Below are 25735 nucleotides of genomic sequence, written 5' to 3'. Positions count from 1 at the left end.
TATTTATTTGTAATTAAATATTGTTTAAAGATTCTTATATTTTTCTTTTAAGCATGATAAATAAAATCATGTAGTTGACAAAACAATTAAATTTTTTAATAATTGATTTTATACAAATTATAAGTGTCTAAATAAAATAAAATTAAAATAACAATATTAATATAATTGTACATATATTGCATTCTTCATTAATTATTTTTATTGTTTATTAAAGTATTTCAATTTAGCTTAATTTTTATTTATAATATATAATTTTTGCAGAAAAAGATGCTTTAAAGAGAAATCTATTATAATCAGCAATCTTTTCTAATGAGTTGCATATTGACTCAATTATAAAAATTAGATTCATATTAATTATATATATAAATATATAAAAATTCGTTTGTTCAATTATAATTACAAATAAAAAATCAATTAACTCGAGGAAAACATATTCAAGGAGAGACAAAAATGATATGTACACGTCACGTTACTCCATGTAGCACACAGGATGAGTACGACGATGTAGTACACACATACGATAGTGAAACGTGTGATTCCGAAAATTCTCAGTTCATGATTGGTCGGTTAAAGTTGACAATCGGAATTACCGCGTTGAATTGATGAACATTTCGAAACTCAGATTCACGTTCTCTCCGTTGACGACGTGCTTCTGCACGTACACAACCACCAGTTCAGCCGCCACGCTTTCACAAAGCGCCTTGTATTGAGAAGCTCTCAGGCTTCGTTTATGGATAGACACGATCGATCCTGAACTATAGAGAAAAAGTTCTCGATGAAAACGATGAAAGTTAAAACCGAGTCAGTCGTTTCAATATCCAATTCGCGACATAACAGACGAACCGCGAGAATGTCGTGCTCTCGTCGCGGACGCCATTACTCTTTCTTGGGCGATGACATCCGCTTTGGCAGTCGGTTGTGGCCGCCACTTCCGCCGGCATGACTTCCGCCTTTATGGTTATAAAAAAAATTACAAATTTTTGGTTGCTATTAACACTATTAACTGTGCTCCAAAATTCACTGCTAGTGTTGAGATTGTTGATAATGTATAAGAGCATGTTCATAAAAAAACAGAAAACGGAAAAGCAGCAGCCAATCAGAACTCGCGCTGGTAGGCTACAATTTCGAGTGCAATTCACTTCACGCTGCAAATACTTTGATGTATTCTCTGATTGGTCAATTTGTAAAATTCGTTCTTCTGATTGATTAACAAAGTATTTGCAGCGTTAAAATGCCTTTTCAACGTTAAAAATAGCATTTTCGACCCGATCGAGTTTGCACTAATCTGGGTTGAAGTAATGATGTTTCTTGCTCTCCTATTGGTAGAGCGTGTAATGTCGACCAATAGTTAAGCATTTTCTAACCAAGGTGTACTTAGTTGGTCTAACCCGGTTGGGCTGAAAACGTTATAAGTCACGTAATCAAAATTGACGTTTGACATTCGTCAATTTCTATCATGTAACTCATTTTAACGCCGAAAATGAGCGTCGAGCATCAGCAGGTTTGTTCGCATCGCTTCAACATGCTCCAATATGCTTCTATCATAGCTCCTACTCATTTCAATGCGCTCATTAGAGTGAATAAGGAACTACAGCAGGAGGATTTTGCCATGTTGGAGCATGTTGGAGCATGTTGGAGCATGCGACGCGACAAATCTAAAATGAAAAGGTACTTTTACGCCATGTTTGCAGCCAATGGCGATCGCGCCGACTTAGAAGGGCTACATACAATGAAGAAACAGAGAAAAATTTCAACCTATCAAAAACTGTGTATTTCACAATACATGATTTCTAATAGGTGAAATTTTTATTCCCTGTTCCTTGTTCCCTGTGCGCAGCTCCTCATGGATTTGCCTTGTCATTGGTTGTCACATTTGTCCTACTCGACTTTCGTATGAATACTCCAAACATTTCAGTCATACATATCAGTGTACTACATACATTTGCCACACTACCATAAACAAGATACAATAACGGCATTGGCACGTTTTTGAGTGTGTGTTTCTGCCTGCACGTTTCCACACGTTTCGCGTGATTTGAGAGAAAGAAGTAGTATTATTATTAGGCATGGCGGTAAGATTTATTATTTAATTATGTATCTGCCATAAATATATTTGTCTAGAGAAAAAAAAATTTATTGTTTCCTATAATTTTATTGAAGTTTTATTACATCAAGAACTCTATCTACGCTGATTAACTATATCTACGCTGATCTGTATTTCTTTATATATATTTAGTTTTATTGTACTTTGTACTGTATATGTATATATATATATATATTGTTTGTATTATTTTTGTATAAAAGGATTATATTGCTTTTACAAAGAAAAGCAATACTAAAAATTTACTAATTATTTTATGCCTTATTGATTGGCATAGCAACCAAATGTTTGATCCATTTTATTGCAATTACTTGAATCATAAATATTAAAGTTTCATGCATCCATTTATTTTTTGTTTCAGATTAATACTAACGTGCAAGAAGTACGTGAGGTCACCAGGATAGAGCGTATTGGTGCTCATTCTCATATCAGAGGTTTAGGACTGAATGACAGTTTAGAACCCCGCAATGTGAATATTCTACTTTTTTTTGTAAAGATTTGATATGTTTACAATCTAATAAAAATTAACATTTGTTGTTACTGTATTAGGTTTCTCAAGGCATGGTTGGACAGCTCATGGCACGCCGAGCTGCTGGCGTTATCCTAGAGATGATTAAAGAAAGTAAAATAGCAGGTCGTGCAATTTTATTGGCTGGACAACCTGGCACAGGAAAAACAGCTATTGCTATGGGAATGGCACAAGCTTTGGGCCTAGATACTCCTTTCACATCAATGGCTGGTTCTGAAATTTATTCTTTAGAGATGAGTAAAACAGAGGCTCTAACTCAAGCTATTAGAAAGTCTATTGGAGTCAGAATTAAGGAGGAGACAGAAATCATAGAGGGTGAAGTAGTAGAGATTCAAGTTGATAGACCAGCAACTGGAATTGGAGTAAAAGTTGGCAAATTGACATTAAAAACAACTGAGATGGAAACAATTTATGATTTAGGAAATAAAATGATTGATTGCTTAATGAAAGAAAAAGTTAGTATATATGTCTATTAAATAGATTATATCTCGTTTGTATTACAACTTTTTATTTATCTTCAGGTACAAGCTGGTGATGTTATAACGATTGACAAAGCCACAGGGAAGATCAATAGACTTGGACGATCCTTTACTAGAGCTCGAGATTATGATGCGACAGGTTCGCAAACGCGTTTTGTACAATGTCCAGAAGGCGAATTACAGAAACGCAAAGAAGTCGTGCACACTGTGACATTACATGAAGTTGATGTGATAAACAGTAGAACTCATGGCTTTTTAGCACTATTCTCTGGAGATACCGGAGAGATAAAATCTGAAGTGCGAGATCAAATAAATGCTAAAGTTGCAGAATGGAGGGAAGAAGGGAAGGCAGAAATAGTTCCGGGTGTACTTTTTATCGATGAAGTACATATGTTAGATATCGAATGTTTCTCATTTCTGAATCGAGCATTAGAAAATGAAATGGCTCCAGTTGTAATTATGGCAACAAATAGAGGTATGCGCGAATAATCAACTATATTAATATTAAATCGTTGTTATTTAATAATTTATAATTATGTAGGTATCACAAGAATTAGAGGAACCAATTATAAGAGCCCTCATGGCATTCCGATTGACTTGTTGGATCGTGCGATTATTGTTCCAACGAGTCCATATCAAGAGAAGGAGTTGAAGGAAATCTTGAAAATAAGATGCGAAGAGGAAGATTGCGAAATGACCGACGATGCTCTGACCGTGTTAACTAGAATCGCTTCAGAAACATCGCTGAGATATGCAATACAATTAATTACGACGGCTTCTCTTGTAAGCCGTCGAAGAAAAACTACAGAAGTAAGATACAATTTATTGCATGAATATATTCGATATTATTGTAACGATGTTATTGTAATGTTTTAAATGATAGGTCGGTATTGATGATGTGAAACGTGTCTATTCTTTATTTCTTGATGAAAATAGATCTACGCAATTTCTCAAGGAATATCAAGATGATTTTATGTTCAATGAATTCTGTAAGTTATCATATTTATATATAATAATATGCATACTTAAATGTAACTAAAATTTAAATATTTTTTCAATACTGTTTCAGCTGCTTCAGCTGAAGATAACATGGATGTTTCTTCATAATACATTGTAAGAACATCATTACAACAAATTTTTTTATTAAGTTATAAAACTACAAAAAATAGAATAAAATTTTTTTAATACAGCAATAATCGATATATATGTATTCTTCCATAATGATGATTATCACAAATATTATTTTCAGTTAATTATATATTAACATATTTATAACAAAATAAATGTTTCGCATTATCCTCTATCTCTTAAATAAAACATCTTTAAAACATCTTAGGTCATAATCGGTAAGATAGATGTGTAAACAACTTCGTACATACAATGTGTAATTGCCTAGTTTTGATTTAATATCTTAGAGATAATACATATTTTCGATGATAAAATAATTAAAGATTAACATGGAGGTCCATTTTTTGGTGTATAGAGCTTAATTAGATAACTTAACAACAACAGGTGCATAAGAAAGTATGATTAATAACAAAACGCATAAGTTTCCAACGTGAAGTTCTCTGAAGATGTGATTCAATATTATTTGAGATAATTTAGAATATTTACATTAGATCTTCTTTTCTTGTACTTTGCTGACTAGAAAAAGAATAAATAAATTAATAATTACTACGATAATGTAAAAAATCGCTTACATGAATTAAATAAAAAAATTATTTTCGTGCAACTGTGTGCGTTATTCACGTGTAATAATTTACGAGTAAAAAATATGTATACATATATTTTACAATTCAGCTCATACATATATCTGCATTCGTGTCGTGATTCATTGATATAGATAAGGAAAAGAGAAAGTTATGAAAAGAGGAAAAACAAGATCTCTTAATTTTATTTAAGCTATACTTTTTGTACATACTTGTAATCAATTTTATGCCACCTTCTGGTTTGAATGACGATAATTGGGTCTTCTTATCTTTCGATACGAAACCTAAGCCATAGCCCACTTTGTACACGGGTAATGGAATTACCGTGGATGAAACAGGTACCATTACTGAAAGAAAAATATTAAATTGTCAATCATTAAATATTTATAGTGTATACATATAGTCGGCTGATTTAGTAGGTCACTATATACATCGATACTCGATAACGTAACTTGTACAATTATTTTATATTGATTACCAATAATTGGTACAAGATATACATAAACCAAATATATATATATATATATGTGCAAAAGTAAAGTGAAAGTTAATCATTCATTCCGCATACAAGAAAAAAATAGAAAGTTGAAACACCGAAAATTAAACGACGGAAACGTCAAGACGGTAGTAAATGTCGCGTATACAGAAATCGCATGACAATGATAGAGCTCTCTATATCGCTCTATATCATATATTTATATATATGAATTGAATATCTATATTGATTTTAATTACAGCAGCGGTACGTGCAAGCGAACTAATGTAATATATAATCATACGTTTCATATAATATGTATAATCTTCGGTGAAACACATTCGCATCTAATCTACAAGACACAAATCTCGTTTACGTACACTATAATGTACATTATAATAGCGGCATCTGTTCACACTAGAATGAATTCAAGTGTATACACCTACAGTATTCTACCACAGAGAAATCCTTTCGAATTGTTCATTCGAGCGACGATTGCACTTGGTTGCTGAGAAACGCATCGTCTCTACTCCTCTTCCCGTCGATCCTCTCTCTCTCTCGTTGTAACGACAATTCAAGGACGACATATATGTAACTTCTATTAACACCTTTTACGCGTGGGCGTCTTACTTTATTTAGCGATTCGCCTTTCCAACCGCGCCGGCAGCGAGAAAGATTAGAAAAGATATATCACTCTCTATGCTCCTACCATGCGTAATACATATAGCGATACATGTAAAAAAACTTCGAAAAATACAGCTAGAAATGCATGTTATTAACGCGATATGCGTATATAGTGAATTTGATCATCGGAAACCTACGCATTACCTGGCTGACATCACCGTTCCGTTTCCATTCACCTGTCGAATATCGGTTCGCGCGAATTCAGAATTCTCGAGAGAGATCGCTCTTTATATGGCCAGTAACATTTCGCCTCGGATCTTGCCTTTTTGTTAACATACATTTATCATCAACTTATGCACGAAAAGGTCGATGTGTGTAGAAGAAACAAGCGCAGCATAAAAGAAATAAGGACATGCAATCTTCGTGTTAATTAGCGTGGTTAATTAGATTCTTAGATTCTAATTATCAAAGTGAAAGTTTCTTCTGCGTCTCTCTTGTCTGAAAAAAGGAAACTATGCTTTCAAATTGAAATACATTTTTTCGAACATTGTTAAGACGTTATATGTATCATATTGACATTTCGTTGTGTCGGTGTGCAGGATAAAATTTATTCATTTGACTTTCTGGAATGACAACGTATGTTTCACACGTTGTAAAAATCGCAAATTGAAAGGGTCGATCCTTTGGCAAAATTGGAAAACTCATCCCGTAGCACAATTTCGTCCACGCAATTTTTAGTGTAAAATAAAGGATCCATTTTTTTTATTATTGTTTTAAGAGGGAAATTGCTATGCAATGATGCATATCTGTAGATGGATGTATTGGAAAACATGCAATTTGCACACGTGCCGGCGACACCCCTGATAAAAATAAAAATCAGAGCATAAGTCGAATATAATGGGAGAGTAACAGAAGCGTAAACAAAACTTCTAGGAGACGAAAATTGAAACATTAAAATGTAAAAGAAGCATTTATGCTTCTTTTACATTTCATTGTTCCAATTTTCGCCTCCTAGAAGTTTCGTTTACGCTTCTGTTACTGAGATGGATTAAAATGGATTGAAATTTTTTTCTATCCAAATGCGTATTTTAAATAGCGAATACTTTTTTTGGATTTAATTAGATTCAATTGGATTCAATTGGATGCAATTGGATTGAAAAACTACATTTCCTATTCAAAATTTTGAATTGAACAGTATTCACAATTGTGTTATTGTACACAGAAAAAGCTAATATTATTTTTAGATTGAAAGGCAGTAGAGATATGTTCCTTGCAATTTCTATAAATGAATAAAAATGCATTCAGGATTGAAAAACATTCATTTTAACATTCGTGAATCAATATTTTTGAAAATCTGAATCCATTTCAATTCATTTCAATCCATTCTCATTTGCTGGGCTTCTAGAAGTTTCGTTTACGTTTCTGTTACTCTCTCAATGCATCTGATTTACGTTCCGATTTTTATTTTCACCAGAAATAAATTATTCTTCGTGCGCTAAGAAGAATTTAAATTTCGTAATTAAGAAATATTCAAAGATACACACGCAATCTCTCTTTTCCTCTTCCAAGTGAAAAGCGAGAATAAGCAGACAGAAGAATATTTAAATTTGTTTGCAAAATATTCGAATGCGTTTTTTTTACCGATTTAAATCTGCGATGCTCTTGAATGAATCGCAGATTTTTCGCTTACCTGGTTCGAATACATTATCTTGATTCTTTTTGTAAATCGTTGGCTTGGCGTGCACCGCAGCGATCACGGTGATGACGCAAAGAACGATGGTCCAAAAAGTCCTCATGCCTGTCTCGCTGCGGTCGGCAGCTGTCAAGTAGTTGATAGAAGAAAATCCTTTAAAAATAATAAATACGCGCAGATTCGGTCGCGAGAAATACCTTGCGCAGCAATATCTGATGCGGCACTACTATCGCTCGGCGCTCGTTTACCATGGACCAAAGCAAATGAAAACACTTGCCGTGAGTGGGGAAACTAAAAGAATTGACGTAATCCAAAAGAGATTCTACGATTATAGTAAATCCACGTAGCGCAAAGGAGACGGGCGCAGATTTTAGAGATAATAACGAGGAAGAGATAAAATAAGAAACTTATTATTAAATCGAAGAAAGGAAAGAGAGAAAGAACAATGACCAGAGTTATAGATCTCCATCGTCATATACCTTTCGCTCTCCTCTCTCGCATGAGAGAACGCGTGAAAGTTCGATTTTTGTAATTTATTTATGCTACTGCATCACGTTGATCTACATTTTAAATGTTAATTTATTTATCTCTTTCTGCGAACGCGTTGCGTATTGAAAGACACTTCTATTTGTATTAAAAAAAATGTTTACTATTTTTTTTTAAGATTCATTTCGCAAGATCTTATTCTCTATTTTCTACTTTTTATTGTACTCCAAATAATTGAAAATGACATTTTCAATATACATTTAATTTTAATACGCGTTAAATTATTATGCATTTGCACAGAAAAATATTTATAACATTTTGTAACAACATTTGGACGTATAATTATTTACGAAATCGCGTCATTTCATAAATACAATATACATTTATGCTATTTTCTCATGAAAACGAACTATTTCGAGACGAAATTACGCCCACAATTTATTCCGCTTGAAGGTAAACTAAGAAAGAAACAAAGTGCTTGTAAACGATGACCAAGGAGCGTCAAGGATTTGTATTAATCATTCTTTATATACCTGCGTCATTTCAAGAATTTTTCCGTGAATACACACAAATAGACGTACAAGTGTATACAAAAAAAGACACATAAATACAAATTTCTTCGCTTTAAATACATAAATATGTCACATGTTTTAATATAATTTATTAAAAATAGAATATATGAACTAATTTATTATTTATTATATGTATATCTAATTGTAGACAAGATAAGACATAAGATAATGATTTTAAGAAATAAAAAAAATGATAAGTACTAATTATGCAGACAGTTCAGTAATCAGCAAGCGTGACAGGAACACAGGCTAGTAGTCTAACAATGGAAACTGGGTTAAAAAGTGAAAGGATTCAGATTGAAGAAGAAACGATCGTAGAGCTCTATTCGAGCTTTCTATTCACTCGATGACAGTTTTGCGGTGCCCGAGAGGCGTCTCCTTCACGCTGAAGAATTGCAAGTGGTTCCAAGAATGAGCGTTATGTCAGCAGAAGTAGCTGAATCCTTCTTCTTTTTTCTTCTTTTCAGCGATTTTTTGCCATGTGACGCGAAGAAAGTAGAGTGCTGGAGAGATAGCTATCAAATTATGATTAGACTTGGACATACTATTGTTGGTAAGTATATTCTCTTTTTCCGAGAAAAATTACTAATTTATAATATTCCTTTATTTTATGAATTGCAAAGTATGATTCAATAAAAAGAGATGATACAAAAATGATAGAATATAAATATACACGAGGTTTCATTGATTTCTATAGATACAAATTCATTAAATGACATGATAAGAAGAATGAGTCTGACCGTAGAATAAAGCGGTGAGGTAACTTTTATCGACGGAATATTCTTGTGAATAGTCTATCAAATAGCCGGGAATATGATATCGTTATTACCACTTTTCTACCGGAACAAGTAATCAAATGGAAGAAAGAAGAGAAAGATTGGGGAAATGCGAGATATATCGACCGAGATATAATCGAACAAAATTGCTCTGCGGAAACATTCAATAACTTTGCACGTACGTGCTCCTATAATCGTTACGTTCATCGTGTTATCAACACTAAGAACACTGCTTTTTCTGCACATTTTATTTATTTGAGTCAAATATAATAAGTTTGAAAAATATCGGTATAGCTGATATCGAAATATTTTATTTCTTCTACGTGTCAAACGTGTCGAAATTTGAAATCGTGTATAAATAATTTTACTATCATATTTTACTATCATATTTTGTAATATATTATGGTTATAAAAATTATTTTTACATACATATATTTTTATATATTTTACTATAATACTAATATTAAGTAACTTATCATTCTTGTTATTGGGATAAAAAAATTATGAATTTTACTTACTGATTTTATGTACGACGACACTATATATTTTATAAATACAATTGTAAGAAATGCACCAACAAAATGTATTCGTCACGGCGACTGATCGTTTTACATGAGAATATATCCGAAAATTCGAGATGACTGTACTGCTGAGATTTCACACGGATATGCACTTAGTAGCACAATGGACAGTCAATTTCCGGTATGGGGAAAGAAATCCACTCTCGAATGAACGTATCGAGAATATGCTCGTTGCAAAGATAAAGATCATTTATAAGCAAAGATGTTTTACATGTAAAATATTTTTTAATATAACAAATAGCATTATGTCATAGTATAATTATATACGTACATTACAAGCGCAAAAATTATACGTATCATTGACAAATAACTGAACACAAATTCCGGCTCGTCTCCTCCAAGCTCACTTTAAATGAGAATCGGAACCGAAAGAACCCAAGGAGGGTGAAGGAACGGCTTACCCTTTGCAATAGTCAAGTCTTACCGCGTTAATTGCAAGTACTTCCCTCCAGGGGTACCGCATACGAATATATACGAATGTAGACGCTCGTCTACGAGGGTAGACGAGGGATGACTCGGTACAACACCCCATTTCCCTTTCAGTGTTCTGCTTGCGCGGGTCCTTTCATACCTCGCCGCCACGCTGGTTAAAATATTAGGATTTCCCCGAGGTCTTCTACACGCAGAGAATACCACCAACCCTCGTTGTCCTCTTCGTAAAGTTCTCGCAGAATCGCTCGAAAGTCCGAATCAAAGCCTACTCCCTTGTTCACGTGCTCGGTTTCACGTGTATGCACGAGTTACTGCGTGGGCAGACACGTGAGTTGTCACGCCTATGAGGGTGGTTGTTACCTCTTTGTTATAAAGCAATCTCTGAGAACGTGGTCTTCGAGAAGAACTATTTGTACTTTACGAAGATGAGGCGTAATGAGTTCCTAATTACTTATGTGTATATATTTAAAATATTCAAGAGACTCCACATCTTGGTAACTTTTAAGTGAAATATTATCGTAGATACACTTACTTGGAAATCTGTAATAAAATAAATTATGTTACATATATTGTCATGATTACATCTTCATTAATTTAGAAAATTCTAATAATTAACTTTGAGAAAATAATTAAAAAATGTCTTAGAGTAAATTATCTTTTTTATGTACAAATTTCACAAAATTCTGCAATTACAGTAATTTTAAAAACGCATTACTTTCTCGCATCTTTGTCTGCAGGAAGAATTAATTAAATTATTTATTGCATTAGAAAATTTAATCTGTAGATGAAGAGATGTTATGTTTCTCGACGATCGATGATGCCAGTCAAACTAAGAGACATGAAACTAGGCTGTTAATTATTTCTGAAGCTCGTCCGACATTGGCAGTGTCAAACTTGGTACTTTGGGACGCGATTATATTATTATGTCCCATGGGAGCGCACCCGATGCTACACCCTCGTGATTTATCATACTCTGAAGTCCATATACAAAGTACACGCTTAATAGAGATCACATTTAGCAACTGTATAAATCAAACTATGTTACATATGTATATTGCACTTTCGATGCGTTTAACATATACTTAGAAGAGAATATGTCATTAATATTATCCCATGCTGATAATTATTTTAAACTCATTATAAAGAAAAAAAGTTTTCTAAAAGTATAATAAAAGAGAAATTATACAAAAAAATCAATATTTCCGAAAAGACAGAAAGATTCGAGGGTTTGAGGGAAAGTGAAAATAATATGGAAAAAGGAGATGAGAAGCGGAGGAGTCATAGGGGTGCCAAGTATTCGCTGTTCGTTTCGGCATGTTAGTATCGTTCCTCCCTTTCATATATGTGTATTACTCATCCCCATGAGAAAAATATCATATTCACGCACATGACTCATAAAAGAGTGCAGTTTTTTTTGGAGTCTTTATAATATTTCAAAATAATATATTTCTAAACGAATCAGTAATATTTTTATTTTGTATCATATCCATTATATTGTGATCAGGATTGGGTAATAACTAATTAAATGTTAAAAATTAAAAAAAAAGTTGAAAAGTTAATAACTTTTAACTTAACTAAGTTACTTTTAAACGTTAACTTTTTAACTTTCTTTTTAAATTAAAAAATTTTTTTACCTCTTTTAAATATCTTAGAAAAATAATAAGATATAATAAGATTAAGGGCGTATATTCGTATTTGTTCATATTTTAAGACCATCTTAAGTTCTTAACATGCTAATATAGCCCTCTGATTGGTTTATGCAGTTAAGCCTTATGCCATAATTCGAATCTACAATAGTTTTAAGCCTTAAGTCATAAGAAATTGACTAATTAAACAGTCAAACATTCTTCTCGCATTCGATTATAATTGATCAATTTCTCATGATTAAGATTTATTAAAAAGTAATCATTGATTTTATATTTTCTCTGTGCTGACTTTTGTGTGAGCTTTTTTTAAAGTTTTATTAACTTATATAGTTATATCGTTATGTGTTATATATCACATATGAATAAAAAAATTAAAAATTTAATTTACTTAATAATTTAAATTGTAAATTGTGTATTTAATCTCATTTAAAAAAAAATTAAGACATTTTGATCTAAAAAATAATTTTTTTCAAAACTTTTTTTTTAACTTAATTCAATATTGAATTAACTTACGTTAAGTTAATTTTTTATTCTTTCAACTTTTATTCTTTCAATTTAACTTTATTAATTTTGTAAAGCCATTAACTTTAACTTTATTCAGTTAAAAAAAACATTAACTTATTCAACCCTAATTATGATATACTTAAATGTCAAGCTTTTCTAAATCTTTTACAGTGTTTTTCTAAAGTTCTATCTGATTTTTGCGGAAAAACAAGCAATATACAGAAGCATAATATACAACAACCTTAATATATATTAAAAATTTAATCATTGGTGCATTTCAGAGCTGATCGTAAGCTTCTCCAGAAAATTTCACATCAGGAATTACATCGGGATTTAATCCGCTAAGTTGACAGTGCGGATAAACTATGTCTGTATCACTCTAGTGAAATATTCATCTCCCGACATGTTTCAGATATCTCCACTATCACCATAAAATTGTCAGTTTAATCTCGACTGTCCCTGATTAAATATTTGACGAAGCCTCAAACATATATCCAAATTTACACGTAATGCATATATCTACTTTTTTCTGTTCCCAAATTTTTGTTTCTATTAAATTTTTATGACAAACAGTAAGCAAATATTTTTGTTGATTCATTGTAATTTAACCGTGCATATTTATGACGATTATCTGGTTCTGCAGAGGACAGTAAAGGACGATGCCAGACCAATTAATAGCTTGTACTTGAGCTGTCAAAACCTGAAGCTCGCGCGTTCTTGATGTTTAACTTCAAATTTGTATCCAGGATATCTGCAGAACACAGATAATACACACATAACAGAGTGTAAAATTTCTCTTATTTATTAATATAATATAGTTCTTCAGTTTTTTTATAAAATATATTAAAAATATAAAAATTTGCACTCAAGTTATTGTTTAATAGTTAATTTAATAAGTAATAAAAAGAGATAAGGACATTTCTTCTAAAAAATTTATAATTTAATTCGTGAATTAATTTATATACATTATAATTAATTGATTCTACCAATTTACTTGTTGCATATAACGCATACATCATTTATTTTGTTCTGAAGAAAAGCATATGAAATCCCATTTATGTAAATTATTTATGTAAATCTATTTATACAATAATTTTGATAATAATTACATCAGTGATAATCTTATGTCGTGATTGCTGAAACGAGAAAATTTGATGTAAAAATGAATGGTCGAATTATCGATCAGTATTGAAAAACGGCTTGTTAGTTGGAGTTGAATCACCTCGTAAGAAACCACCCCCAGAAGTTTCCCAGGTATCAGACGCTTCCTATGTTCCTTTCTACCTCTATATATCTATCGATCCTAAGCACCCTATATCCCTTCCTCTTGTACCGTCGACTGTTATCCTTCCCTCCCTCTCTCTCTCTCTCTCTCTCTCTCACTCTCCTATGATCCCGTCTCTTTACCATACTGTAATTTTCTCTCTCGCTCGCTTGCAAACTGAATCTATGGGGTGGTTTATAACCGGTTCTTCTTCTGCATCTTCTTTTAACCATTTCATTACTAACTTTAAAAAGATAAATATTTTAAATTTATTTTACTCTTGTTCAAATGTAAAAAGCAAAAAAGATGAATAACATTCGTTATAATAAAAATAAAAACATTTTTATTGGAAAACAACAAAACACAAAACTTTACCTTTATAGAAATAATTTAATTTTTCTTAAAAATATCAAAAATATCAAACATTGTAGATTCTATATTCAGGTTTATGGATCACCCTGTATAGTACACTTTGCCTCTGCAAGTAGCTCTCCTCATGGTAGCTCACGCCAAGGCGCGGGTAATTTTCCTTGCATATTTATACACGCGCCTCATCGAGAGAAGTGCCTCCGTTATACTTCTTCTCTCTTTCTCTCTCTCTCTCTCTCTCTCTCTCTCTCTCTCGCTCGTTCCCTCTCCGAAAGAATTAACTGCTACGTTTAATAGGTACCACAATACAGAGAAATTCTTCCTTTTTCCTGCAAATCCTCCCCTACGAAAGCGAACGATTCGTTTAGATCAAGATCAAGATGAAGCTATTTCCGCTTATTCGAGATGATTTAACAAACGTTTTCTAATACGCTTCATATTTTATTACAATATGCAACAAAAGATTGTTTGGAAATAATTAATATAGATATTGGTATAAGGTGGGATAAGATGATATTTAAAAAATAACAAATCTTAATGTAAGAAATGCAATTCGTACATAACATTTAATTATTTATAGTTATGAGTTATTATCCATATTCACTGATATTGAATTTGAAAGAAAGCTATAAAATAGAATTTTTTAGTTAATTAAAGATAATAAACGATTAATTAGTACAGAAAGGGATCAGCAATCTTTATTTCACCTAATTCTACTATGAATAATACATGATATCCACATAGCGAAAACTTTCACACAAACTTTGATCCTGTTACTGGAAAATATTATGAAACATTTCATCTCTAATTTTATATTAAATAAATTTAATCATTACATGCTGTTTTTAGTTGCAATAATCGAAGAGAGAAGATTACGCACAGCAATTTTTAAATTAAATCTCGATTTTTAACGCATTTATACGGAAGCAAAAGTAACTACTTTATCTTTTTATTTTTATATTAAATATAATAATTATTTCATAATAAATTGAATCGAATTATTAATCAAAGAACAATTTTTTCCATCACAATAGGACGAAAGTAGTTTAGGTCTATGTCTAATAAGTCGACAACCCCTTGGCTTCCGTCACAGTCAGTTAAAACGTTGACAGTCAAGCGAGTTACATCAATGACAGCGGAATGCAGTTCCGGCATTCCATTTCTGTCGCTGAAGAATCACATTTTATCGTTTGAGACGGAAACGACTCTCTCTCCACGAGACAACAATATAACTCTGACTTTGTCGCGAGGTATTATTACTCGTTTCAACCAATAAATGGAAAGTTGTTCGGTGTATATTTTAACCACTTGTCAAACTCAATTAAATACACGTGCCGCTAATAAAACAACGAACAAAAAATATAATTAGTAAGCGTCATTATTAATTGCGCAAATAGTACAAATAAAATGATAAAATGATAATATTTATTTATATTTTTAGATAAATTTTCTTAACTAAAAATATATAGAATATATAATACGATTAAATAAATAAGGATTTAATAAATAAAGAAAAAATAAATTTAGCAGACTTTGTTTCTAAGCAAATGCTTTTTTTTATTCTCACTGTATAAAAAATATTTACATATTATATTTATTTGTGACAATTGTACAAAATGTTAAAAATGTTGGATATATATGTAGTATACTATCTAATAAAATATATCATCCAAATAGTTTTCATTTTATTAAACATACTGCCATTAGATTACAGCATTATTTTTTGTTTGCATAAAATGATCCTAAAGAAAACAAGATAAAAAATATTTTTCCCCATACAATATAAGTTATTATATATATTATGTCAAAATTACGCATATAAATATATTACATATTACCTTCTATATATTATTTATGTATAATGTAACTTTGAAACTCTATCCGAGGTAGAGTGCATCACTTTTTAATGAAAGAGTGAGACGAACTATTTAATGCTTTCTGACTAAGAGATAAAATTAGCACCAGAAAAAAAAACCGAGCTGTGAACACCCTCGCATGACGGAAAACTCACTCAACCACGAACGAAAGCTCGGACGCGAACCATCGGTGATCGTTACTGTACCGACGGGACGTGGCGGCAATGCCACCCCCGCATATCGTACACTCTACTACCCCCGAAGGTAGACACGCGGCTGCTCTCTCCGCCACGTTTTCCCGAGTTCAGTCTGATACCCTCCCGTCGCCTTCGGTCGGTGGTGGTTTCCCATGCGCGCAGAGGGTGGAAAGGGTCTCCTCGTTTGCGGGCGTGGGATTGCGCGCGCACTTTCTACCCCCTCTGTATGTCCGGCACATAATCGAACTGGGAGCGCCGTGGTGGCCGTCGTCAGTTCTGTAAGACGGAGCTAAATTTCATTTCTAAAATGAGAACATAGTTTCGCCAAAACGAAAGAAGATAAATGCGAAACGTATAAAAACGTGAAGTGAGGGAGAGATTCTTCGTGAGATCCTTTTCGTCGTGACAAAAAGTTTCGATTTGCAGCCCGGTCTTGCAAGTGTAATCACGCTGCTTATCGCTCGACTGTAGCGATATCATCGATGCACAAGTGCACGCGGGATAGAGTGATGGTGCGACTTTGGAAAAGGAGGGTGGTCTCTTCTTCAAGTTTACACACGTTCTGCCCGATCTCCGAGGGTGTCTGAGAAATTTTAAAACATCGCCGCCAAGTAAAATTCGTCGAGTGCCAAGCAGGATGGATATGATCAACGAGAGTTGAATAGAATTTTGATAGTAAAGGATTGGCGTAACGAGAGGAGAACCGTTATAAAGTAGAGGAGCTGCGACACCGCCACCGATCAAAAGCGGCCAATTTCGTCAGGGCTGAACTACGTCCTCGACGAAGCAAGGGATTCCACCGTGTGGAATCTCTCCTCGAATCACAATGGCGCCCAATTTCGTGTTTGTGGAATCGTGGCCGGCCACGATCGACTAATGCAACAACAGCAGGCATATTTGTAAATATATAGCCGTATATATCCCTGTGTCTATCATCCATTCGATTCTCTGCTGATTTAAATGAGTAGACTACACCAGTTAATTGACATTCCTTGAAACGTCTCCGATAGTCTCGTCAGTATACGGTGAAAGAGGCAATATGAAAAGAATACGCAAGAAGCATCCGCCAAAGATAAAAGAAAATTATGTCAAATTCGTCACGATGATAGTGAATGCAGTGAATTCAGGTGCGTGATGCTCTCGCCTGGGGATATTTAGCGGTGTCTTTCATCGCTTCTCGTTCATGAATGTTACTTTATCGAAAAATAAAAATCTGAGCTAGTGACAACGAGAGGAATGTATACGACACGCAATTTACAAGTCGTCGATTACAGTTGTCGATTAATTCGAGCGAAAAAGAGGCAACGATCCGACGATATTCGTAAATAACCTGTGCTCGAATCTTGAAACTTACGCGATGTTCTCCGAAAAGGAATGGACGAATACCGATGATAAAATGATATTTGACGTGTATATCGCAATGATTATCTTTGAATTGCTGCCCGAATGAAATTGAAAAAATATACGCCAACTCGAAGTCAATTTATTCATTAAATTATCTTCGAAACATTTTCCGTATTCCATCACAAATCACGACAAAGAGCACGATGTCGCGTGAAATCGCGATAGGACACAGAAGACCGGTACTAAAATTCACAAGAAAGTGATAACGGCGAGCGAAGAGAACGAAAAGTGAGGAAAGATCGAAGTTCAACTCTGTTTGGCCGTTCTTATAAAACAACCCTTCAACCTGGCGGACCAAGAGGAAGGAAGTGGTTCAGCGGCGATGCAGGGCAAGGAGAGCCCCGTTGGGTCCAACACCCAGGAGACCCATCAGTACGTCGGCCCGTATCGGTTGGAAAAGACCTTGGGGAAAGGCCAGACTGGTGGGTGGTGCATGCTCTCCCCCTCTTTCTTGCTCCTTTTCTCTCTTTCTCTCTCTCTCTCTCTCTCTCTCTCTCTCTCTCTCTTCCTCCTCCTCCTCCTCCTCCTCCTCCTCCCCCCCCTCTGTTACAAATCTCCGTTGCAATCGTTATTGCGATCGACGATAGCCACAGGAATGTCTAATCAAGTCGAGTCAGAATGTTCAATTAAGTTCCGTATTCGAGAAAATATACGAGATCTCGCCAACACGCTTCTCAGTTACAGAGCTTTAAACTCTGTTTTACACCTTTTTAATTGAAAAAGATTAAACGGTTAAGGTTTAATGATACGTTGATCGATACAAATTTATCGCGAAACTTTCGCAGGACTTCAAGGTTTGCCGCATTGTGACAGAACATTTGTAATTCTCACAGATTATCTCACTGCCCACGCAAGCTTCCGAAACGAGGATATATTTTTATGTCTTTTGAATCTACAAAAATTGAGAATTCTGTTCTCGCAACAATACGAAAATAGAAAGAAAAATTTGTAACAGGTACATGATGGTTAATGCGAGTTATTTCGCGGTAATAGTGAATTATAGCGGTAATAGGATCAAATCGAAGCCATTTCGCGACAAGACTATTAGCTTTATGACACTGTTGCCGAATGCATTTTCGTAGGCTATCGGTTCAATTCGAATATTCAATTTGACTTTTTTGCCTTCATGCATATCATTCTACTCTCATTTCATATTCAAATACGAATTAGTCGTTGGAGTAACTACGTACGACACGTGCAAATTCTCGAAGAATAGATATACACATTTTATGTAACTTACTATACATCGAGGAGACTTAAACCAAACAATATTTTGAAATACTGTTGCACATACATATTTACAAATGATACACTGAGAAAAAAATAGTTCATTTAATTAAATTAATTTAGTTTTTATTTCTTTCGATGAAGAGTATATTAAATATTTAAGTTAAATATCTTGAAAGAAATGAAGATAACTAAATTAAATTAGTCAAATGAACAATTTTCTTTCTCAATATAATGCTGTAAACTTGTGCAAGCGTCAGAAGTTTCAATTGCAATATGAAGTTTTATCTTGTAATGTATTGCGGTAGTATTTATGATCAAAAATGAGCTTTTCATCTAAAATTTAATTACTCCAATTTATTTTTTAATATTTTCTGACTGAAAAGTTCATTTTTGCGGAATAAATTATAAAAGAAATAAATAAAAGAACAAATGTTTTACAGAATCAATATTTTATGAAGAACTCGCGCGTCCAGAATTTGCAGAGAGGGAAGTTTAACGCCATACTAATTTGCTCTCACCTCAAAGGCATTCGATGCTATTATACGATCGATACTGACAGCGTACTAATTATGTCATGTAACGGTTATGGCAGACAGAGAATTAGCAACGTTTTCGAGTAGGGTAATCAGCATATCTATAATAATATCGCATATCTAAAATATAGTATAAGAAAATTACATTTGTTTACTGCTGCATAATTATAAGTTGACAGAATCAGATTATATTCCCTTTAAGGAGATTCTAAAGCTATCTATATTACCTTACATACATACAATTACGTGTCATTGATATATTACTACACATTATTACATCAATATCGCATAAATACGTACAAATTTTCTAACTATAATTAATTTTTTATATGAAGTATCTAAGCCTAATTCTAAGAACACAATATTGTTTGTTCATGTAATCCCTAATCCAAACCAAGATTGTTTTATACATACAAAGTATAAAACTTGTACATAGAAAGCAAATATTGTTGCGAGTCAACGTCAGAAGCCGATAACAAAACTTTAATTTTATTTTTTTTGTTTTCGACATAAAGTCGATTGGTTTGAATTACATTATCTCTTATACTTTAATTGTGGAGAAGGATTTTTAAATCTGTATATATAAAAGCAGTTAGAAAAACACTTATTTAAAAAATAATTAGTAAAAAACAGATTTTAAGATCCCTTTAAATGCCACTGAAGAGGAACGCATGAATCATCAAAAGAATATAAAAAAGCAGAAGAAAACAATAGAGAATATAATTTCTAAATATCTATTCTTGTTTTGTAACTTGGTATTCTAATAACAAATGTGGTTATAGTTCAAAGTTTAAGAGCTCCTCGCTTTGTATCACGCTGTACGAAAAAGACTCGACGACAATTGTAAATCTTTATGAAGCATTAAATCTTAATACGCATTTTTAATTAAGTGTCACCAGCAAGAGGACTGGAAAGTAATAATGTCGACAATGAACGTATTAAAGAAAAAAGAATTTTCGCCGATTCGCCTTACGCGTATACTCTGCGTGTAAATGCAAGAGTAAATTAGCGATGTTGAAATGAGACATTCTTCTCTTTTTCAATAAACACTTTTTACTTTCCATTCATTTTTTTATTTAGATGTAATATCTAGAAATGGAACTTGCGACGCAGATGCGAGGTTTAAATAGAAACACAATTTGCTTCTTCGATCAACACGTAATTTTGCAAAAGCTCGTTAATGAATTCGCGGCTCGGCTTTCAGCGGATGGGTCTCGTGGTGGTCATTTCCTCCGATGGACTATATCGATCCCGTATGCATCTCGAAAGGGGTGCATGCTCTGGCACGTGACAATACGGCACGTTAATCATACGAATGAATTCCTCTCCACGCTTTGAATTCCATGACCCACGCGCGAACGGGTAATGAAATTGCCGCTCATGCTCGCAACATGAGTGCACATGGTTTGAATTATAATTGACGAAATCGATGGAAACATTAGAAAGAAAAATAATAACATTACGATAGTTCTCGCAAGAAAGACGGAGATGCTAAATGACGTACGAAAAATCTTCGAGTAAAAGCTTAGTGTGTGAATCGATTTTGAAAAAAATGAACGAAAATTGATATACTCAGGCTTTAATGATTTAATCCAATAAGTAGAATGTTTAAAATCGACGCATAAAATATATAATTTTAAGATATCTTTCAGAATTCTTTATATCCAAAAGATGTTTTTTTAAAAATTTCAAAGTTGCTTATGCGTCGATTTTAGACATTCTGCTCATTGGAAACTTATATAAATTATTTTTTACATAAAACTTATTTTTTACTTTTTCTACCAGGTATTCGAAAGCAGATTCAAGATTAAATTTAATATCATAAATTTATGTATTGAAATTTATGTATTGAAAGAATTCGTTGTTAGACGTTTCACAATCAGTTCTTGGACATATTAACAATAAGATGTAACTTGTTTATAGATTTATGTAAAATTTTATCTCGGTAAATATAAATTTCTAAACTGCATGTGACGGATTCGAAGGTTTCTCTCTACAAATGCACATATGCTATCGTCACCGTTAAATCATGGATGACGTAAATCGTTAGAGGGAAGTGCACTTTAACTCTCGATGGTCTCAATAACCACTAATGCAATTGCCACCGAATTTGATGGGAAACGTCGCGTTCGTTTAATTCCATAGGAATTGTCATCTCGTCAATCACAGACGAGACAATCTCACGCGTTTCAATTGAGAATGGCTGAAAGATGATAGCCATCGATCATAAAAAATATCTTGGACTATTTATAACATACTAGCGTAACGTCATAGAAACGTAATATATTTTTAGATGATATGTAAATAAGTGTATGCAATACAGATACAGAGAAGCTGATGCGCACGTGAAATATTATTTTTCACTCAAGTAATCAAAACACATCGATCACTTTGCGCCTGAGGACCTGCATTAATGCTCGCAATTTTTATGTAATCGTCGTGTAAAGCGACACAAGATCTTCTTTATTTAGGATTAAATCTCTTAATCCTTCAGATATGACTTTGTTACGAGGATTCTTAATTGCTCTCCATCATTATCTCACAACAGACAGTTTTTTTCTGTGTTTTTTTTCTTTTTTCTTCTTCCCTTAATTATCTGCTTAAGCCATGTACAGTCATCGTCATAGCGCAGCCATTTAAGTGGATAAAGACATTGTGTGGCGCGATTCGTGGACTTCCAATGGCGATTTAAATCAATTTTGTATCAACCTCATAAATCCCATTTCTGCATTGGCTCTTCTTTTTGAATCATTTTTTTATCACTCGTCGTTATAAAAAATCATAAATCTGTTGATTTTTTCAATTATAATAAGTTCCTGTAATTTGTCCTTAATGTGATCAATGATTTATATGTTAATTAGTGTAACTAATAGCTATAAAATGATGTAGTATTCTTTATCATAGAATTCACAAGAATTTAATCAACAAAAGATTTCTCGTGATTATAACAGGCGAATTATGCGCGAATTAACATGCGTTTGATTAAAGCATTATCACATATCCGTACATTACCGCGAATTCAGCCGATCACAATAGTGTGTAATTATTCGATCTGTATAGATAATTATACAGAAATAGTTTTTCTCGAAAAGAATAATCTCTTAAAAAATCTTTTTAAAAAAAGAAAATATATACGCCAAGTGCATAAAAAAGATATTGAATACATTAATAAATAAAAAATGGATGTGAAATAAATGTAATTAGCCAACTATTTCATTACGCAAGACACATAAGATAGACTGAAAGTAACTAAAATTGTCAATATATTAATAGATAATAAAATCGAATAATAAAAAATCAAAGCGTTTGTATTTGATTAACTTGAATTGTTCCGAAATTTGATACAGCAAATTAATAAAATTATGTTTACCCGAAATACTCGAAAAGTGATTTTTAATAGAAATTTGCCTACGCTGCCAAACTTCCTAGAATTTACCAAGCGGAAAGAATGTCAAACCACTCGAGTAAAATCATTGTGTCTGTCCAGGATAATAGTGTGTTTACATACCATCGTATTCTCAAGAAATAATTCAATCCCCAAATAATTCAAGACGTTCCACATCGACATCTTCACTGATTTTTTTTGTTCAACTATTTTTCTTTAATTTTTCTATGATCGCAGAATGGCAAATTAATAATTAAAAATTTTGGAATTATATCAAAGCAAAAAATAAAATTACAATTATCATAGTGCTATAGAAATCAAATAGTCTACTTAATGACAAATAATATAGAGAAATTTTTTTATTGACTTTTTATATGTATATACTTGCATAAATATTGTGTTATCTTTAAATTTTAGGTTTAGTTAAGCTTGGCATACATTGTGTGTTGGGGAAGAAGGTGGCAATCAAGATTATCAACCGCGAAAAGCTTTCGGAGTCTGTGTTGATGAAAGTGGAGCGTGAGATCGCCATTATGAAACTAATCGATCATCCGCACGTGCTCGGGCTCTCGGATGTATATGAAAACAAGAAATATCTGTAAGTACATTGATGAAAATGTAAAATATTAAAGTTAATAAAGGCAAAAATATCACGTTTCCTAAATTTGTTCAAGATATCTTGTTCTGGAACACGTCTCAGGAGGGGAGCTGTTCGATTATTTGGTTAAAAAGAGCAGACTGACCCCAAAAGAAGCGAGGAGATTTTTTCGACAAATAATTTCTGCATTAGATTTTTGCCACAGTCATAGTATATGGTGAGTCGCGTGTATTATCGCTTACCTTATAATTGTGTCTGTACGAAATAATCTCGGACTTGCTCGTTTGATTTTGTTATCACTTTTAGCCATAGAGATTTGAAGCCTGAGAACTTGTTGCTGGACGAGAAGAATAACATTAAGATAGCAGATTTCGGAATGGCGTCTTTACAACCCGCGGGCTCTATGCTAGAGACTAGTTGCGGATCACCTCATTACGCCTGCCCCGAAGTCATTAGAGTAAGAGCCCTCAATTACGATCAATTTGTGATGAATTTGTACGATCAATTACGATCAAATTACACAAAAATATTAAGTAGCGAGTAATAGCTACTTGGGTTCAACGTCATGAAATAACGTTTGCTTCCTTTTAATAGGGTGAAAAGTATGATGGTAGAAAAGCAGATGTATGGTCTTGTGGAGTAATACTTTACGCGCTTCTAGTAGGCGCCTTACCTTTCGACGACGACAATTTGAGAAAATTGTTGGAGAAAGTTAAGCGCGGATTGTTTTACATACCACATTTTGTACCGCCCGAATGTCAGAATTTGCTCAGAGGCATGATTGAAGTTGATCCCGAGAAAAGATTAACGGTGAGCTCTTTTCTGTTTCTTAAAAAAATAAAAAAAATTTGCAATATTCTCTTTCTCTCTAAACATGTTAACATCAGATACATGTATGTATTTACAAACGCTAAGATATTTTTTCTGAATAAATGTAAATTTTTTTTAGTTAGCAGAAATAAATAGGCATATTTGGGTAACGGCGGCGGGAAAGGGCGAGTTGGAATTGGAATTGTCGATGATGGACGTAGTGCAGACGCACGTTATTCCGTCCGTGGAAGCAATCGATCCCGACGTGCTACAAGCGATCGCAAGTCTTGGTTGCTTCAAGGAGCGCGACAAACTCATTCAAGAACTGCTCAGTCCAAAGTAAGATACAATATATTCCTTTCTCGTAGAAAGACTTTGCATTTAGTTTCTGTTGAGCGTTGAGAAAAGTATTGAGAAAAGCAACTGAGGAATCTGATGCATCAATATTCTCTCAGCCACAATACGGAGAAGGTGATATACTTCCTACTGCTAGAAAGGAAGCGAAGAAGACCAGCGTGTGAGGACGAGCTCGAGGTAATGAGGAGTAGCATGAGAGGATCCGCAGGACAATTAGAGGCCGATCCGCCGAGAAAACGGGTGGATACATGTAGAGTGAATGGAAGTACCGCGCTCAATCTCGGACAAATCAGCCATGGCTCGCCTTTGACGCCTAGAAGACAGTCGAGGTAAATAAGCGTGAATTTTAATAAAAAGAAGTAAAAACGATGTTGCAGACGACAAGTCATTTTTATATTCTTATTGTGTGAAGAACAAAGTCGAGAACACCCGCGTGTTTTGCCGATAAAATTAACGTGCCAATTGTAAACGGCGAAAACGTTCAGTGTAAAGATAGGCAGCTGTGCGGTTCGCTTCAAACTGGCTAGAAATCGCGTGACAGCGTCAGTTATCCATACATGTCGCGTGCACAACCTATCACGTGTCTCCCCTTGTTATTTTTTCTCCCTTTTTTTTTGTCAATTCGTCCTGCATTTACAAGCTTGAACTTGTGTCAGATTATCGAATTACATTTCAATTCGTTTATTTCATTCGATTAAATATCAAAAAAAGACATATTTTAATTGATGCGTCTAATGTTTTTCGTGTACAATGACAAATTCATGATTCCGTTAATTAGATTGCTAATTATTTGCAGCACGAGACATCACGCGCGTCGATCACCGAGCACGGGTGGATGCCATACTCATGCGTCTCATTCGCACACGTCAACGCCGGGCAACTCGCCGTTGCATGCACCTGCAGGTCTACTCAGTCCTCATAGAGCAGTGCCGACGTCGCACATGGGCCAGACTATTGCCTGCGGTGCACACAGACTCTCCCTTGGTGGCACCGCCAATACTATCGCCGGAAACGGTAGTAGTCCAACGAGTCAAAGTGTCCCGACGCCGACGCCGGCGCTTGCCAATATCGGTATTGAACTCAATGAAGTGCAGCCAGGTAAGTTGAACATATCAGATGTTTAGT

At 33.8% G+C, this 25735-nt stretch overlaps 3 protein-coding genes across 3 annotated transcripts in view; 2 read left to right on the top strand and 1 right to left on the bottom strand.

The window, feature by feature from the left end:
- Positions 1 to 1942: 1942 nt before the first annotated feature.
- LOC108687764 (ruvB-like 2) lies at positions 1943 to 4294 on the top strand. The gene is made up of 7 exons (XM_018193712.1): positions 1943 to 2072; positions 2463 to 2570; positions 2651 to 3085; positions 3152 to 3584; positions 3651 to 3919; positions 3993 to 4098; positions 4179 to 4294. Exons 1-7 carry the CDS (start codon positions 2067 to 2069, stop codon positions 4214 to 4216), a joined length of 1395 nt encoding a protein of 464 aa, XP_018049201.1. The 5' UTR covers positions 1943 to 2066; the 3' UTR covers positions 4217 to 4294.
- Positions 4295 to 4403: 109 nt separating this feature from the next.
- Positions 4404 to 7847, bottom strand: LOC108687765. Its single transcript, XM_018193713.1, has 3 exons — positions 7608 to 7847; positions 5031 to 5165; positions 4404 to 4753 (listed from the first exon to the last, which is right to left on the bottom strand). Exons 1-3 carry the CDS (start codon positions 7711 to 7713, stop codon positions 4725 to 4727), a joined length of 270 nt encoding a protein of 89 aa, XP_018049202.1. The 5' UTR covers positions 7714 to 7847; the 3' UTR covers positions 4404 to 4724.
- A 10172-nt stretch (positions 7848 to 18019) lies between these two features.
- The window catches only part of LOC108687766 (serine/threonine-protein kinase BRSK2), an 11090-nt gene continuing 3374 nt past the window's right edge, over positions 18020 to 25735 (top strand). The window contains exons 1-8 of the mRNA XM_018193714.1: positions 18020 to 18119; positions 23263 to 23443; positions 23520 to 23660; positions 23750 to 23900; positions 24038 to 24253; positions 24393 to 24592; positions 24709 to 24939; positions 25407 to 25708. Coding sequence (XP_018049203.1) covers positions 18020 to 18119; positions 23263 to 23443; positions 23520 to 23660; positions 23750 to 23900; positions 24038 to 24253; positions 24393 to 24592; positions 24709 to 24939; positions 25407 to 25708 — 1522 coding nt within the window. The remainder of the gene's footprint in view (positions 18120 to 23262; positions 23444 to 23519; positions 23661 to 23749; positions 23901 to 24037; positions 24254 to 24392; positions 24593 to 24708; positions 24940 to 25406; positions 25709 to 25735) is intronic.

The sequence above is a fragment of the Atta colombica genome, unplaced genomic scaffold (genome assembly GCF_001594045.1).
Source record: "Atta colombica isolate Treedump-2 unplaced genomic scaffold, Acol1.0 scaffold216, whole genome shotgun sequence".
NCBI classification, from domain to species: Eukaryota; Metazoa; Arthropoda; class Insecta; order Hymenoptera; family Formicidae; genus Atta; species Atta colombica.
The sequence above is the reverse complement of the archived record's forward strand: the minus strand, read 5'-3'. Positions and strand labels throughout refer to the sequence as shown.